The 17,254-nt window shown below is 40.4% G+C and overlaps 3 protein-coding genes and 1 long non-coding RNA gene across 4 annotated transcripts; 1 reads left to right on the forward strand and 3 right to left on the reverse strand.

The window, feature by feature from the left end:
- Positions 1-459: 459 nt before the first annotated feature.
- On the reverse strand, positions 460-2,261 carry kctd12.1 (potassium channel tetramerisation domain containing 12.1). Its single transcript, XM_022199229.2, has one exon. It carries the CDS (start codon positions 1,867-1,869, stop codon positions 1,009-1,011), a length of 861 nt encoding a protein of 286 aa, XP_022054921.1. The 5' UTR covers positions 1,870-2,261; the 3' UTR covers positions 460-1,008.
- A 2,353-nt stretch (positions 2,262-4,614) lies between these two features.
- Positions 4,615-10,732, forward strand: acod1 (aconitate decarboxylase 1). Its single transcript, XM_051959116.1, has 5 exons — positions 4,615-4,835; positions 5,019-5,180; positions 5,458-5,547; positions 7,411-7,610; positions 9,630-10,732. The coding sequence occupies exons 1-5, from the start codon at positions 4,824-4,826 to the stop codon at positions 10,579-10,581; spliced, it is 1,416 nt and encodes a 471-aa protein (XP_051815076.1). The 5' UTR covers positions 4,615-4,823; the 3' UTR covers positions 10,582-10,732.
- LOC127537179 (uncharacterized) lies at positions 5,623-9,636 on the reverse strand. Its single transcript, XR_007946802.1, has 2 exons — positions 7,710-9,636; positions 5,623-7,603 (listed from the first exon to the last, which is right to left on the reverse strand). It is a non-coding gene; the product is annotated as an uncharacterized LOC127537179 (long non-coding RNA).
- Positions 10,728-16,531, reverse strand: zgc:162944 (uncharacterized protein LOC569993 homolog). The gene is made up of 4 exons (XM_022199230.2): positions 16,294-16,531; positions 11,898-12,069; positions 11,512-11,710; positions 10,728-11,205 (listed from the first exon to the last, which is right to left on the reverse strand). The coding sequence occupies exons 1-4, from the start codon at positions 16,486-16,488 to the stop codon at positions 11,010-11,012; spliced, it is 762 nt and encodes a 253-aa protein (XP_022054922.2). The 5' UTR covers positions 16,489-16,531; the 3' UTR covers positions 10,728-11,009.
- Between the last annotated feature and the right edge of the window lie 723 nt (positions 16,532-17,254).

The raw sequence follows: 17,254 nt of genomic DNA on the forward strand, positions 1-17,254 counted from the left end.
CGGGACAAAATAGGTGAAAACGGCTCCTCCTGCAGTATTTACATGCTAACCAGACGCGGAGGTTGTCTGCTTGTGTGATTTAATAACAGGGGTGACATTGAGGAGCAAATGCAGCCGATGCCTTGAAATGGCAGCTTGGAAGAGTGATACGCCGAGCCGGAGCCAAGGAAAGTTCAGAGTCAGGATTTTGCAAGTCGGCCATGAGCGCAATGACAAGTACAGACTATTCAGCCACACGAGGCGTCTTCTGGGTTAAAACTGAGCGATGAATTTTGTTGAGCTGGCAGTTTCAGGACCATGACGGGGTGAGATTTCTGGATAGGGCATCTCTCTTTGAGGCTGACTCTTTGATTCCCCACTGAGGAAGGTTTAAAGGGTTTGGAAGGGAGATGAATGCCAGTATTTTGCTATTCCACCATGCAGATGTTAAGAGGAGAGCAGGACGATTGGCAAAAGGGCTGAGAATAACAGAGTAGAAGATTTTATTTCGTCTGAACAGGTTTATAACAAACACAACTCTACCAACACTCCACGTACACTTACAATCATGTCAGTGATAGAACTGTCATAGAGGCTATTAGATAATACAAAACTTGGCCAAACAAGTGCTCAAAGCGAAAGCCTAGAAGTTACAATGACACTGAATACTAATTGCTGCTTGTCTGTTCCTGGATGCCATTCAATTCACACAGCACTGAGTCAGATATGACTGAAACACTGACATGCAGTTTGATGAGATGGAGATGATGGCATTTTCTGGGTGTTTAGCACGCAGCAGGGCTTTGGATGAGTGCATCAACTCAACTGTAAAACATCCCAACTGCATATCTCCACATCCTGCAAAAATCTTTGTGAGTAAAATCCATTTCGGGGGAATTTTGTGTCTAATAATAGAACTATATTTGGCAACCAGTCGCCCTTAAATGATACCATTCAACACAGCCAACTTGTTAAAGACATTCCCCTCTAGATTATGAAATGCATATTTACACAAACATGTCATGATGGTTATTCCCGACAGAACACATATTCAGTGTAGCTTGTCCAGATTTTGTCCTCGTTTGGATCGTTGCTGGTGTAGGCGCAGGTGCCCGTGGAGCTGCAGGCCACCATGTGGAAGCCCACCTCTGTCAGCTTGTCAAATGCCTGCTCTAGAAAATTATACTTGAGATAATACCGGGAGGTGTATCTCTCCGGTGGTCTGTCCGGGTCTCTGCTCTCGTTCAGCGTTTCCCCGAACACTTCTTTGGCCAGAGACGTCTTCCCGCAAACCGTGATGCGCGCCACTCTCCTGAACTTGGCGTCGGTTTGGATGTCCCTGCCGATAGTGTACGAGCCGCGGTATCCTATCGTGATATAGCCAGACTTTCTGGAGTCCAGAGACGGGGAGCGCACGGCCCCGCTCACGGACATGGTGCGTAAAGTCTCCATGCCGCCGGAGGAGCCGCACTGCTGCGCGCCTTCCTCTGTGTCGCTCTGGCTGATCTCCTCGCTGATCGAGTTGTCCTTACTCATCCGCGGGCTGAGGCGCTTGGCGAGGTCCCGCAGCAGGAAAAAGTCCGCCTCCCTCTGCAGTCGACTTTTCTCGGGGAAGTAGTCTGGCAGGACCAGGTTGAGATCTCGGAGGTAATCGAGGATGTAGCGGAACAAGAAGCCGTCTCTATCCAAGAAGAAGCGCCCTTTGCTGTCTCTCGCCAACTCCTTGGGCGACTTCTTGCTGAACATGTTCCACAGGAGCGAGTCTGGGACGGCCACCAGAGTTTTGTGTCTGGTCACATAAACCTGCCCGCCGACGTTCAGCTCGATGATCTCGGAGAACGGAGAGTCCCCGCAGCTGGACACTCCGCGCTCGGTGTCGGCCAGTGCCATCTTCTCTCTGCGCCGCTGCACTGATGTGGGATCAGTGGAAACACTGAGGAGCCGTGAGGCAGCCGCTGCTTTATGAAGTCTGGGCTCAGCGCGTGCGTGAGAGCGCGCGTACACGCCGGCGGTGACTTCTAAATTAACATTTAACTATTAAATGGCTGTCTCATGCGTAATGAGCGCGCATCCATTCCTCTGACACACATCCACGCGCAAAATATGGGGATAGATAGATAGTTGTCTTCAGTCTCAATTAAACATCAAAGTAGCTGTTCTCCTTGTGCTTATTTCATTAATCAGATAACATTTGAATCTGCTTTATTGCAAACCTCAGAGGAACGCACCAGACCATGCAACTGACCTCAGTTATTCCTTTGAAGGGGAACTGGTTGGAAAATATGGAAAGAGTGACACCCATAGCAACTCGGATGGAAATGCAGCCAACATCTAACACACACACACACACACACACACACACACACACACACACACACACACACACACACACACACACACACACACACACACACACACACACACACACACACACACACACGTGTCTTGCTATCATTGTGGGGACATACCATTGACTCCCATTCATATCTAACCCCTAACCCTAACCCTAACCAAAACAATGGCTAACCCTAAAGAAACGTTTTTGCACTTTTACTTTTTTCAGTAACAACAACATGGCCAAGAAAACACTGTTTAAACTTGTGGGGACCAAAATGAGGTCCCCACAAGTGACATAGTTTTCGGTTTTCCGACAGTTGTGGGGACATTTGGTCCCCACAATATAGCAAAAACATGGGCACACACACACACACACACACACACACACACACACACACACACACACACACACACACACACACACACACACACACACACACACTCACCATAACATCCTTTGAATAGGCTTTTGAAGACGCAATAACCAGGAAAAACCATAAATGACAGCAGTTGCATGGACAAAAGCATGTACTAAGCAGTGCACTGACCACCGCACTACATGGATTACTTTTATTTTGCAGCATTTATTCTGCAGTATGTTATTTATCTAATTTATGTCATCCCCCATACACACTACAAAAAGCACTTTTAAAAACTATTTACAGTTTAAAATAGATTCCTCCTGTCTTGATAAATTACTGACAGCATTTTGTGAAGTCACAGAAAAACGCTTCAATTCACACCCTAACTATATTTAAAAGAGGGCCAAATCTATAAATAATGTCTACATTATTTTTCAAACAAATAATGTGTTCTCTACATTATTTTACTGTAAAATGACCCTGCTTCTTCTGTATTTAAATCAGCAAAAAAATAGAATTCTGTCACAGTCATTTAACATTAACTGAAATACAAGTTCAGCATATTAAGGATTTAAAAAAAAATCAGGAGCCAACTCTACTGCAGAGCGACTATTTATTGATCTGAAAGAAAAAAATAGAAATCGGAATAGAAAAAAAATGAAGATCAACAACTCTCTACACTGCAAATAAAATTAATGGAATTTTAAAAATCTATATATTTATCCTTCCTCTTCTGTTAAATTACTAATCATATCTAGTCACAGAAAAAAATGTATTTAAATATTAATTGTAAAACAAAAATACATAAATAATAATTAGTTTTTTCACAATGTGTGACCCTATAGCTTTACTGTAGATAAATCTTTTTTTTAAATCATTATTTTATAGATATCTGCCATTATTGTCATCATTTATTGTTTGTTTTGCAGTTTTTGAGTGTTACAGTGTTCTTTTTTTTTTAAAGGATTTTCTTTTTTGGTGCATTTTTCTGCTAGATTTTTGCTGTTTTTGTTTCTTTGTGTTTGTTTTTACAGTGTACAGTCAGTTCACTTTTTGTCTGTTTTTTCTTTGTTCATTAAACTTATTGTGGTGTCGGTCTGGAAACATAAGCAGTGAAATTGGTCAATTCAAACCTTCACTTCATACTTATCTGTAAACCAGAAGCCTTTAGGTTCAGGTCCTTTCAGCACCGACCTGTTTGTTCGGCTCTTTTCACATTCATGTTCCTCAAGGTTTGAGATACAGTGTGAGAAGAGAAACTTTAATACTCACGATACTGCACAAAAAGTCTGCAGCTGGTGACCGGCCACATCCTCCTTATACGGTCAGTGTGAAACAACAAGGACGCCACAAGAACTCCGATATTTTCTGCTCACGTTCGACTGGTTTTAAAAAAAAGGAGAAGCACTGATGGGAAAATTAAAGCAAATACACACACACCCAAATGAGTGTGTAGAAATTAAAATCACTTAAGCATGATGTGTTCTAATAAAATGCAGAAATTCTGAGCAAAACATACATTTAACAGTCAAATGCATTTGCTTCACTCTGACTGGAAGATCTGATTTATCACTGATTAATAACCCTCTGTTGAAATGCAGATGGGGCTGGTTGGAAGTCTGGTTTTGCAGCTTTGTTTTGTAACACAACACTTTGCTGATCCTTTCCTCAGCTGGTTGAGGTCTGACTTTATATCATGTGACTGTCGGGTGAGTGTGTTGTTTGGGCTGATGCCACTTCCCCGTGCCAAACTTCCCATTGCAGAAATCTGAATTTCCACAGCCTGACATCTCAAAATGAAACCAGTTGTTCAAGATGGACAAAACAACTTCACCCATGTTATCAAACCCAACAGGAAGGTCCTGCACCGGCTCCTCAGTGTTCATCTTACTGGCTAAATCCGGAGGTGGTTTTACTTCTTTCCTATCCGAAGATACAAGAGCTTTGGTTTATTTCCCAATCCGGTCCGACTTAGTGAAAACGAAAAGACGAGGTCCAGTCATTGTGAAAGTTCCTGCTTCTCATCATGGGAAATTTTGGCCACTTTGGAAATTTGGAGGACCTGACCTCAGGCTGTGTATTCACCTATAAAAGCCGAGTGGATTTGGAGGTTTGGTCACTTGAGGAGCTTGTTGAGACAGAACAATGCTACGCAAGGTATTCCTGATTTCTTAGATGCTTTTACAGTTTCTTGTTTTTACATTTGGTCACCGCTTTATTCTAAGATTTAACTAAGGCTTCTTCAGAAGAGTGTTTTTCGCGTTTAAAGACTTGGAACTGTACAACTGTACTGTACTGTCTTTTAGTTTTGGACTGACTGGCCTCGTTTCACCTTTGCAGGGTATTACAGAGAGCTTTGGAGCTGCTATCCACGCCCTCAACACCACTCAGCTGACAGATGGTGTGATTAACAGGAGCAAAAGGATGATGCTGGACACCCTCGGAGTCGGACTGTTGGGGACCAGGACAGCTGTTTTCAACAAGGCTCTTACGTACAGCCAGGTACAGCTTCACAAAAACACTGACGTACGAAAAGTAGGAACAATTTCACAGTCGTTAGCAGCACAGCATTTATATACTACACGTGTGATGATAATAAAAGTCAATTTGGCCTCATGAGAAGGTTGTGTTACTCTGAAATCGACAACGCTATCTGTTGTTTTTCACATTTCTCTTACTTCCAGTCAGTAGACATAAAACCCTTCGTGCTGCCGTTTGCGTTTGTTGGAAGCTTCACTGCAGAGCTCACTCACTCTCATATTCATTTGTCTGACTGCAGCTGTTCACGTCTGAGGAAAGAAGCAGCGTTTGGGGAAGATCAGAGACGCATCTCCCTCCTCACTATGCTGCATTCGTCAACGGCATCGCAGTAAGTTTGCTCAAAGAAAAGCATCCCAACATGTAGAAGGGTCCGTATATAATTGTGGGACTTTTTCTTAACATATTGAATTGAATTTATTTATTTGACAGGGACGATGCAGTTTAACATAGTTCCATTACTTAGCATGAATCTGATGTGTTGCACAGAGAGTTTATAGCAAATGCTAGTTTCCAACTCTTGTCCCTAGATGGGCCTTTAAATATAAAAGTCAGAATATATAACAGCATAAAATAACAGAAAAGTTTACAAAAGAACAATAAAATATATGTTCACATAAAAACAAATAATTACACAAACCAGTTCAAAATAAGTTAATAAAAAAACATGGCAAACTAAGAATGATTACAGCTCTGATTTGCTTTTAGCCAGCACTTGACCTTTGTAGAGAAGGGTTTTAAATCTGTGATTAATTTGATATCGGTTGGTAATGAATTCCAGAGTTCAGAGCCTCTAAAAGAGAAAGCTGACTGTCCAAATGTTGACTTACATTTTTGTATGCTACAGTTTCCATTCACCTTGCTTCTTGTTACTCTGCTGCTGCTCTGTCTTTGAATAAATTTGGATAAGGGTTCGGGGGCAAGATTATTAATACATTTGAAAACTAATTTAAGGAATGAACATAGTTGTCAATGTCAACATAGGTGACATTGTTGCCGTTTTCAGGCTTAAAATCAACATGACCGCCTGTAATCAAACACCACATGTCAATTTAGAGACAGATTCTTCTAAATATTATATATACGATTCAGTAAAATTGAAATTGAAAGTCGTTTATAAAGATATTGTAGTAAACCTGATGAGATGCCATAAATCCACACTTGACTCACACACTACCAGTGATTTCTCGGACACGGATACAATTTGTTATTTTCCATATGAAATGTGATATATCGCCACAAAAAAAAAAAAGCTGTCATGATTATCTCAATTTATTAAAAAAAACACAATCCAAACTATTTCTGAATCAGCTCATTTTATTATTGTTTAGCTCATTAGAAGGCGGTTGTTACTAAATTGTGACGGTTATTTAGTTGACATTTTAGTGATATCCAGTCATTTTTTTAAAAAAATAAGGGATTTCTTCCATAATAAATATTATAGAATTTGTAAAGACATGATCATAACGAACATTTAAAACACTTTTAATAAAAAGATATATAAGATATAGCCCATGGACTTCAAAAGTCCCTCAGTTATGTATTGACACGGTCAATGTTTTTTTTTGTCAATTTCTTGTCAAGTTTTTTGTCAGCTTGGATCATTTCTCATCATTTTTGATCATTTTTGTGTCTTTGGGATCATTTTTAAGTCATTTAGGACAAATTTCATGTCATTCTAGACTAATTTTCTGTAATTATGGACAATTTTCGAGTAATTATGGACATTTTTCAAATGATTTTCAACAATTTTCGAGTAATTTTGAACAATTTTCTTGTAAATTTCAATACGTTCTATGTCAGCTTGGATCATTTCTTGTCATTTTGGATCACTTGAGCCATTAAGGACAAATTTCATGTCATTCTGGAGTAATTTTTCGTAACTATGGATCTTTTTCAAGTCATTCTGGATGGGTCAATATGTAATTGTGTGACTTTTTAAAACGTAGCTGATATTTTAGTGATATCCAGTCATTTTTAATAATAAGTGATTGTTTCCATAATAATTAATTATGGAAATTGTAAAGACATGATCATGATGACCACAAAAACCCTTAGATTTGTTTTTATGTTTGATAAAAAATGCATGCAAGATATATCCCATGGACTTCAAAAGTCCCTCAATTCTATATTGACTCAGAAAATGCAGCTTTGACATCGGGGTTAGCAGCTCTGTCCCTGTGTCTAATATTAGGTTCACTCCATGGACTTCGATGACACTTGGCACCCGGCAACTCACCCATCAGGAGCGGTGCTACCTGGCCTGCTGGCCCTGGCAGAGACGCTGCCCAGCCGGCCGTCTGGTCTGGACCTGCTGCTGGCCTTCAACGTTGGCATCGAGGTGCAGGGCAGACTGATGAGGTTCTCCAGAGAGGCCTACAACATCCCTGAAAGGTGACACATTTGGAAGCATGAACAAAAATCTGCGCTCTAGTTAACGCGGGGGCACTAAAGGGTAGATTCACCCAAAATTACAGGAAGTGCAACACCTACCTCTAGTGGTGCGAAGCCGTGAAGATAGTCTGGGTTTGTTTCGGTTGTCTTTCGGTGCTCGGCGTTTAAAAACACACCGGAAAATCAACAGCAGGCCCTCGCTGTTCAGTTTTCACAGATCATTTCTTCAGCAGAAAGTTGTTGCAATAAAAAGTGTTTTGCAGTTAAGTGTGAATCATCCAAAAAAAAAGCAAATCTGCTATTAAATTAGTCAGAAATCAAAAGAATTGACAAAAAAAACTAAAAATACCTGCTTTTCTTTTGTCCTGTTAACGTCCTCCACACATAACATGAGAAGCATCTTATTTAGGGATGTCCAATATTAGCTTTTTTGCCAATAACCGATGTGCTGACATTGTCCAACTCGCAATGTCAATTCCGATATCAACCCATACCGATATATGTGGGCCTCGAAATAATTCTAAACCACAGACATATTGTTCGTCTCGCACAGAAAGTTTGTTATTGCAGCCACACTTCTGTTTACACGTTTCTCGACGCAGTTTGATGATGTCATCATTTCTGCGCTAGTAAATGCCGGTGAAATCCAGGCATTATTTTAGTGGTTTTCATGACAGGCAAAAAAAACGATAACGATATTGACCGATATCACATTTTTATGCCAATATTGGGCCGATATTTTGACTGGAAGAAAAAAAATCTAATGGTTTTTGTGGTCATTATGATCATGGTATTACAATTTCCATAATTAATTATTATGGAAACAATCACTTGTTATTAAAAAATGACTGGATATCACGAAAATATCAACTACATTTTAGAATGACTTGAAAATGATCCATAATTACGAAAAATTACTCCAGAATGACATGAAATTTTTCAAGTGATCCAAAACGACAAGAAATGATCCAAGCTGACATAGAACTTATTGAAATTTCTTAGGCATTATTTTAGTGGTTTTCATGATAGGCAAAAAACCAATAACGATATTGACCGATATCACATTTTTAAGCCAATATCGGGCCGATATTTTCGGTGGGCTGATATTATCGGACATCCCTAATCTCAACAGTTATTTTCGGTTTGATTAATCTGCCTGTTATTTTCTTGATGAATCCATTAATAATGTCGTCTATGAAATGTCAGAAAATAATGAAAAATGCACATCAGGTTTTCTTCAGCAGAATATTAAGTATTTTAAGTTGCTTGTTTTGTTCACAAACTTCACAAAACCCTCAAAAATCTTCAGTTTAATGTCACATCACATTTCTATCAGTGGTGGAGGAAGTATTCACATCCAGTCGTACCACTCTTAAAGTACTCTAATGCACACAATGTTCTCTCACAGTGACACTCTTCGTGCATTAATATCAAGGCTAGATTTTGCTGTTGTCGTGGGTTAACATTGAGCTAATTTTGTGTTCAACTACAAACAGTGATTTTTATTGCTAATCACTCTGCAACTGAGCTTTTGGTGTGTAAAAATTCTGAAAAAGAGTGAGAAATGCCATCAAAAGTGCTTAAAAGGCATCGCAAAATACCAATTTGCTGTCAAGTGATTTATTGTTTAATCAACTGTTTCAGGTGCACCTCTATGGATTGGGTAGGCAGATCTTGAAGAATATAGTTAGCGGTCGTTGTCTTGTTCTGTTTTGTATGCAAACATCTGAGCTAAAACTGTCAGATAAAGCCACGAGTGCAATATTTCTTTGTTCTCAAATGCAGTACTTGAATGAATTACTCGTTTAAATTCCACCACTGCTTTCTGCATGACAAAGAAAATGAGAAATGGCGTTTGCAGAGCTGGGAGCGGTGAATGCTTGGCATGATACTGATTCCCTGGTTGTCGTCCACTGATCAACTAACTGATGAATGAAATAAACACTTCGGCTTTAATCACACCGTTACTAAGCCTAATCTTGTTGCCCTGCTCCTCTTTCTGCTTCTATTCCGACTCAGATTCCATCCTCCCAGCGTTGTCGGGGTGATGGGGAGCGCTGCAGCCTCGGCTAAGCTCCTCGGTTTGTCCCCTGCTCAGTGCTGTCATGCTCTGGCTATAGCTGCCTCCTCTGCCGGGGCTCCCTTGGCCAACGCCGCCACACAAACCAAACCTCTCCACATAGGCAACGCTGCTCGGAGAGGCCTGGAGGCCGCTCAGCTGGCACAGATAGGACTGGAGGGAAATCCAGACATCCTGGACATGGACCACGGGTTTGGGGTTTACTACAAAGACTACAGCCCTTCAGCGATGGCAGCTTCTGGGGCCTTTAAATGGATTCTGGAGGAGCAGGATGTGGCGTTCAAGCGCATCCCGGCTCATCTGGGGATGCACTGGGTCGTGGACGCGGCTCTGGCAGCGCGCGCAAAGCTTCAAAACACAATCGGGGGCTTCGACCTCAGCCGGATCCGCCGCGTCACACTCCGAGTGCCTCCGTCCAAGTACGTTAACTGCCCCGTACCCGTCACAGAGCACCAAGCCAGGCACTCATTCCAGTTCAACGCCTGCTCCGCCCTGCTGGACAACAAAGTGAGCGTGGCGTCCTTCAGCGAGGCTCAAATCAGCCGGCCGGCTCTCAGGGAGCTGCTGTCCAAAGTCAAGGTGGAGACGCCTCCAGATAACCAGCCCAGCTTTGATAAAATGTACTGCGAGGTGGAGGTAGAAACAGAGCAGGGGCAGAGCTACGCAGCCAGATGCGATACCTTCTACGGCCACTGGAGGAAGCCACTGAGTCAGCGGCATCTAGTGGAGAAGTTCAGCGTTAATGCTTCCTCGGTGTTGTGCACGGAGGGGGTGGAGGGGGTGGTGGAGGTGATAGGGAACATGGAGAGGGTGAGAGAGTGTTCGGTGTTGGGCTCGTATCTGAGAATGACGAGTAATCCACCGGAGCAGCTGCACCGTGTGAAGATTTAGCGATTAAACCGAGTTTGATGCAAATATCTGTGTGAAACTTTGAGATAATTTAGAAAACGAGAATTATGTAATCATCTTGTAAATATTTTTTACCCTGTCTTTTTCTTCTGTGGTGCTTTGGTTTGAAATAAAGTGAGCTGAAAAAGTGAAATTGTTGATTTTATTGCATTTTTGTGGACAATATGAACTGCTGTGAGGTTCTACATCCGATTCACACTGAAATCACGAGACAAAGCGTCAGAATACAACCCAGTCAGGTCAGATAATAGATGAATGTGCAAAATCAGACCATGTAGCGCTACCACAATTATTTCAGGAGCATCTTTAAGTGCTTTTAAATCTTGATGTTACGCTAATGCCAAAGCTCTCTAAAACGACAGCCCACCAATCACTTCTGTGCTTCCACCGTCTCTGAAGTTTCCGTCGAATCAGGCGCGTTTCAGGACGTCCTGCACCATCGACCCGATTCCGTCGAACACTTGGTGGATCGGAGCGTTGCACATGAAGGCACAGGTGGTGATGATTTTGTTCTTGTCGTCCACGTGGCTCTCGGTGACGCTCTTGTTGACGTGTTTGCAGCCGAGCTGGTTGATGGCCGCCGCAGTGTCGGTCGTGTTCGGATACCTGACGGAGAATACACAAAAAATAATGTTTAGCGTCTCGAAACAAAACTCTTCAGACATCTAAGAAAAAAATGTATAATTTATTGAAAAGCTTGGCTGTTATTTCTGTAGATTTGGGCGTCATGTTATTTGATTAGACTACACTGTAAAAAAGACCCGAGACCTATTACATGAAGTCATAAAAAGCAAAAATTGTAAAAAGAATCTTTAAAAAATAAGTCCAACTCCTGCCTTCCACATAAGTCTGTTCACCCAGGATGACAGGTTGAAAATTACACAACCAGAGTGATTTGAAAAGTCCGCTCACTTGTCGTCCTTCTCGAGGCCGACGGTGACCTCACAGCCGGGGAACACCTTCGCAGCCAGGACAGGTGAGATGCAGCAGAGGCCGATGGGTTTACCCTCGCTGTGGAACGCCTGCAGAGTGGCTCTGACTTCATCGTTAACGGAGCAGTCCTTCCCCTGCACCGCCCATGTGCAGAGGTTCTTGGCTGCCCCAAAACCGCCTGGAAAACACCAATAACAAGAAGAACGTTTACCTTCACCTCCTATAGAAACTCCTGTGCAGTGCTCCATCAGTTGTAGGTACAGACACCATTATTTTAGTTTAAGGCTTGAATCTTCCATTTTTATGCTTTAAGACTCTTTCAGGATGAGCTCTTCACAGTAGGAAAGCAAACCACAATGACAAACCTGGGAAAATAATCGCGTCATGGTCTTTGACGCTGAGTTTGGACAGATCCTGGATGTCTCCACGGGCCAGCCTGGCGCTTTCCACCAACACGTTTCTCTTCTCCTCTGAAGGTTCGCCTTTCAGGTGGTTCACGACGTGCATCTGGTCAATGCTGGGGGCAAACATGTTTACCTGCAGGTGAGAAAAGCAGCGACCAGACAACGTCAAGAAGGCTGAAAATGATTGTTTACTTACCCCTCACTAATTAGTCATTCAGTCAATAATATAAATAAAGTCCAACACATGTTGACTCCAATGTGACATTTGCTCGTAGCTTGTTTTGTCAGTGCAACATTTCAAAAACAAAACTTTACATGCTCTTCTATTCCACAAAAGACTTAAAAAATAGATTCAGAAACTCAGTTGCCACTCATTGGGTTGAACTGGTGAACATGTATAAACCTACAGTGAACCCACATTATGACCAACTGAAATCTTGATCAGTTTATCAGCAAAAAAATGCATCCATGTGCGTGTCCCGTTTCAGAAATACTGGAACTTCTCTGTGGGTTAAACCTTTTTTTATCTTCTTTTTTTTGTCTGCAAATCCGCTCAGAAATGACACCAACCACCCATGGCGTCATCACTTAAGCTTCATGCAATTTTTTTTCTTCTTCCTCTGTGGGTTAAACTAAAGAAAACATCAGGAGTGCTAAAGCTGCTGGCAAACAGGGAATCAGGGCTCAAAGACGAATCAATCTCTAATCAAACTTGCAAACAACACAATTAGCAAATAGCAGCATAATGCAGCACGTCTGACTCAGGGTTTAAGCTGCTGTGTCAGTGGGTTTTAGATTCATTCTGTCCTCCTTGTGTGTGACAGCTAGCCTAGCCGCGCTAGACAACCCACGGCAACGAATTTAATTCTCTGCCAGAGTGGGTCTAGTTACCCTCCATAAGGCTCGAGGTTGGATTCTCCTAAAACTGGCCGGACCAATCACCATGAAGTGTAGAGTCAGAAGGCGGGCGTAACTAAGTGACGACAGAGGCGCGACGATTCTGACAGAAACAACCGGAAACAACTAGCCTAGCCGCGCTAGACAACCCACGGCAACGAATTTAATTCTCTGCCAGGGTCGACAACAAAAACGACAACAGTAGTTGAGCTCCATTAGCACCGACTCTGAATAATCTTTCTGTTAACATGTCTGTAATATACTTGAGCTTCACCTATTGACTGTATAAATAAGGCTTCACCGAACTACCGCATCCTCTGATTTCCGGTGCTCTAGGAGCCTATTCGTTGCGCTGATGGGTTGTATACCTACCCAATTGCTGCAGAGTGATTTGATAGACAACCTTTTAGCCCGCCTCCCTCCCCGTCGAGCGTCCCTAGACCCTTGTGCCTTCAGAACATGGGTCTAGCAGGGCTAGGCTATGTGACAGCCACACTTCTGATGGTATCTTATAAGGGGATAATGCTCCAACTCTACAGTGAAACTTTAACCCTCGTGTCGTCCTGAGGGTCAAAATTGACCCGTTTTAAAGTTTGAAAATGTGGGGAAAAAATACTTTACAGTGAAACTTCTGATGTCCTCATTTTCAACATTTTTGGGAAATCTTTGAGCATTTCTTTTTGGTAGAAGCAAAAGAAATATTAAATGTTTCTTAAGAACATTCACATTAAAAAAAATCAACCAAAATCCAGTGAAATTCGCTGGATTTTCGTTGATTTTTATGTCAACCAAAATCCAGCGTAAAATCATAAATAAAGAGTAAAAATCAACGTGAAATGCATCTTAAAAGATCATTTCCTATTTCAGTGACAGAAGCATAAAACAAATATTGACCAAACTGTCCAAAACGAACGCCGTCTCAGGAGGTTACCCTTCACATTCTGATTTCAGCGGCACGCCTACGCAGGAATTAGTCTGATTCTTAAACCCTGTGAGCAGATCTGAGGGATAAAAGCTGCCAAGTTCTCTTTTAATTAAATAAATAGAAATCATAAATAAAGAAAGAGTTTTCCATATTTTTTAATGATGGGAGTTTGAATTATTCTAAATATTGACACCATTTATTTTTCTTTTACAGAAAATGCATATCGGTTCCAAATATCAGTTCTACTACTACTAATAATAAAAACAGTGGTTATCAAACCTGAAAACAAACATACTGATGGACCTCTAGTCTCCTTCCAGCCTCTGCAAAGTGTTCTAATGTATTTGGGTCGCACTGATGGCAAAGATGAAGGAAGAATTCACATCCTTCACTTAAGAATTTACAGGTAAAGCATCTGCATTTAGATTTTCACTTAATAATCAATAAAGGGAAAAATGTCCCAGCATGAAATTTACACTAATCCTGCTGATGTATTCATGCATATGAAGCATTATGTTATATTACTACTGGATTTTTTTCCCCCCACTTGGACGTTTGACACCAGATGGAGGCAGAACGTTTCTGTTCTCACCTTACACAGGTGTTTAAGACGTGATTTGTTCGTGTGATTAAGACTCGATGATGTTTGGAAGCAAGTTGTTCTCCAATATGCGACTTGAGTGAAAATATGTGACGCACAAACATTAGCAGGAGATGTCTTGTAGCGGATTCTTGTAGCTCTACAAACAACACAGAATGTTTTATTTTAACCTGAGCTCATTATCCACTTGTTTAAAACGAAAGGTAAGAAATCACAGAGTGTTTTTTGATTCAGAGTGTCTCATTATTATCACAGTTTCTTTCTTTTTCAGACTCAAACTAAGGTCATCCACACATCCATCACTCCATTATTAACACACAAAAGGAAACAATCAATCCAAAATGCTGCTGCTTGACAGTTAAAAGCGATCACATTATCATATTCTTGCTCCTTCGCTGCTTGTTTTCCTCCCAGAGGAACACATTATCTTCTTCAAAATCGTTACTTAAAACACGTCTGTGTAGATTCTCAGTCTTCCGTGTCGCGGTAACGCTTCACCGGCTTCAGTAACAACTAAGGATTATTATTCAAACCTTTTTGTTTAATCATTAAATTGGTTTTAAGTATTTTATTATGTTTTTGAACATTTTCTTTGTACTTAACACACACACATATTACAGTGTCAATTGGGATGTTTTTGTTATTTTACTTTGCATTTTTACATATTTTAGCATTTATTTATTGCATTATTGTATTTTTATGCATTTACAAGAAAGACAAGAAGTTCGCTGTAGCAGAACAAGCAGAAAAAAAACATGATAGAAATAAACAAAAATCATACATGTCTAAATATAAATAAATAGGAAAGCAAACAAATGTGGGAATTAGGAAAAAATATTGATATTAATAAAAGATAGTTACTTTAAAGTAATTTAATAAGATATGCCATTTATTCTCATTTTTATTGTAACTTTTTTAAATGTTCTTGTCATTTGTTTGTCCTTTGGTATAAATAAAGTTGTCTGAGTTGAAATAAAATTATTTTTAAAGGCCTCCTCCGACATTTAGGATTATTGCAGTTCAATATTTGAGACTAACAACTTTTGCATATTTAAATCAGTTACACACATTAAACCCAACCTATTATCCAAACTAGAGTGGCTTATAAATGACCAAAGGACACCTTTAGACACAGTTGTGTGGTTAATTTGGTGAAGTTGTAAAGATATTCACAGATTTGGACTTCCAGCATCAATAACTCATCGTATATACCTTGTGGTTGTAGTGATTTTAGGGACTCTACAGTGCATAAGAGTGAAGTTATCGAATATTTGTGTCTCTCTTCGCTGTTGCAGCGGTTTTACAATTTGCAGACGCTCCCTGAGCACTCCTCATAGACTCCAATGTTATTTCTGCAGCTTGAAAGACTACTGCTTTTGATGAAACTGGACTTGTAGCACATTTTCTAGCTTACAACGATGGGAAAGAGGTATCGTTTATGTTTTGACAACGTGTATCTAATGAACTATTGATGCCAGAAGTCCAAATCTGGGAATGTCTTTAGAACTTTGCCGAAATCAATTTGCAGACGGTCCCTGAGCACTCCTCATAGACTCCAATGTTATTTCTGCAGCTACCTTTCATAAAACTGGGCTTGTAGCACATTGTCTAGCTTGCAACGATAGGAAAGAGGCATCGTTTATGTTTTGACTATTAACTTATTGATGCCAGAAGTCCGAATCCGTGAGTATTTTTCCAACTTCACCTAACTCGTGTAGTTTCACCTTCAGATCATCGTTCTGACTGAATATTAACTCTGCAGTGTAAAGGTTTCTGAGTCAGTTTGTGTGTAATTCAGCCATTTTCAGGCCCGTATTTAGGGGTCGCAGACCACATATTGTCTGATTTAAAAGTGTGAGAAAGCAGCTAAACTCCCTATCAGACACTAAACTCCCCTCTGAGCTCCTCCAGATCGGATCAGACCACAGACTTACACTCGCGCCTCCTCTGCTCAGATGGACTAAAATAGCGGAGGCTTCGTGGATCTCACTGCCGTCATAAACCCCGCAGCCCGACAGCACCACGGCCACGCGTTTCCCCATCTGAGACGAGTAGAAGGTCCTGTCCACGGCCCGGACGGTGCTGGGTGTCAGCAAGGTTCGTCCACAACGGTGCAGCAGGGTGAGCATGGCGGCTGTCAGGAGAGGACGCCCCCTTCTTCTACGCTGGAAAAACAAAACTAAACATGGATCAGGCTTCTCGGTGCGTCAGCGACACCTGGTGGTTAATCCTGAGCACTGCAGCCTCCACACAGACAGACAAATTTAAGTTAAGTTAAATTAAATGTATTAGAGAAAGAAATTATACAATAGTGTAGTTACAACCACATAGTACACACCATCTTCTTATTTTCAAAAATACAATTTGGGTTGTCATCGGAATTTGTGATACATTTTAACAAATTAATCATTTGGTTAAATTATGCTATTAATCTCTTTTCAATAAAGATTTAAAATATTGCGGCTTCAAAATACAATAGATTAATGTACGCCTCAGTGTTGACATTATTATTATTGCTATTGTCATATGTAATTTTTATCGTCATTATTATTGTTTTTGCGATTGTTATTATTATTAGTAGTAGTAAAAAATAAAGATAATTTACAATACATTAAAATTAAATAAATGATAAATTAATCTTATTAATACTAATTCTAATGATTGTAACAAAAAATGTGATAATAATAATAATAATAATAATAATAATGAAAATAACACACAACAATGGTGATTATGATTCTATAATTTATATACAATAATATTAATAGTTATAATTACTTCTCCTTTTACTACAATTACTACGAGTAGCAATTTTAATTAATACTAGTAGTAATATTTTTGTTATTAAATTGATAATTTTTAAATCAAATCTGTAATTATTAATAAGTTCAAAAA

Source organism: Acanthochromis polyacanthus, chromosome 14, assembly GCF_021347895.1.
Source record: "Acanthochromis polyacanthus isolate Apoly-LR-REF ecotype Palm Island chromosome 14, KAUST_Apoly_ChrSc, whole genome shotgun sequence".
NCBI lineage: Eukaryota > Metazoa > Chordata > Actinopteri > Pomacentridae > Acanthochromis > Acanthochromis polyacanthus.

Excerpts from the sequence above, each read along its gene's own strand:
- acod1 (XM_051959116.1), top strand. Across the intron at positions 5,548-7,410 it reads CATTCGTCAACGGCATCGCA|GTTCACTCCATGGACTTCGA; the intron begins GTAAGTTTGCTC and ends GTCTAATATTAG. Across the intron at positions 7,611-9,629 it reads GCCTACAACATCCCTGAAAG|ATTCCATCCTCCCAGCGTTG; the intron begins GTGACACATTTG and ends ATTCCGACTCAG.
- zgc:162944 (XM_022199230.2), bottom strand. The coding sequence starts at position 16,488 with ATGCTCACCCTGCTGCACCGTTGTGGACGAACCTTGCTGACACCCAGC. Across the intron at positions 11,711-11,897 it reads TGACGCGATTATTTTCCCAG|GCGGTTTTGGGGCAGCCAAG; the intron begins GTTTGTCATTGT and ends GGTGTTTTCCAG. Across the intron at positions 11,206-11,511 it reads GGCCTCGAGAAGGACGACAA|GTATCCGAACACGACCGACA; the intron begins GTGAGCGGACTT and ends ATTCTCCGTCAG.
- kctd12.1 (XM_022199229.2), bottom strand. The coding sequence starts at position 1,869 with ATGGCACTGGCCGACACCGAGCGCGGAGTGTCCAGCTGCGGGGACTCT.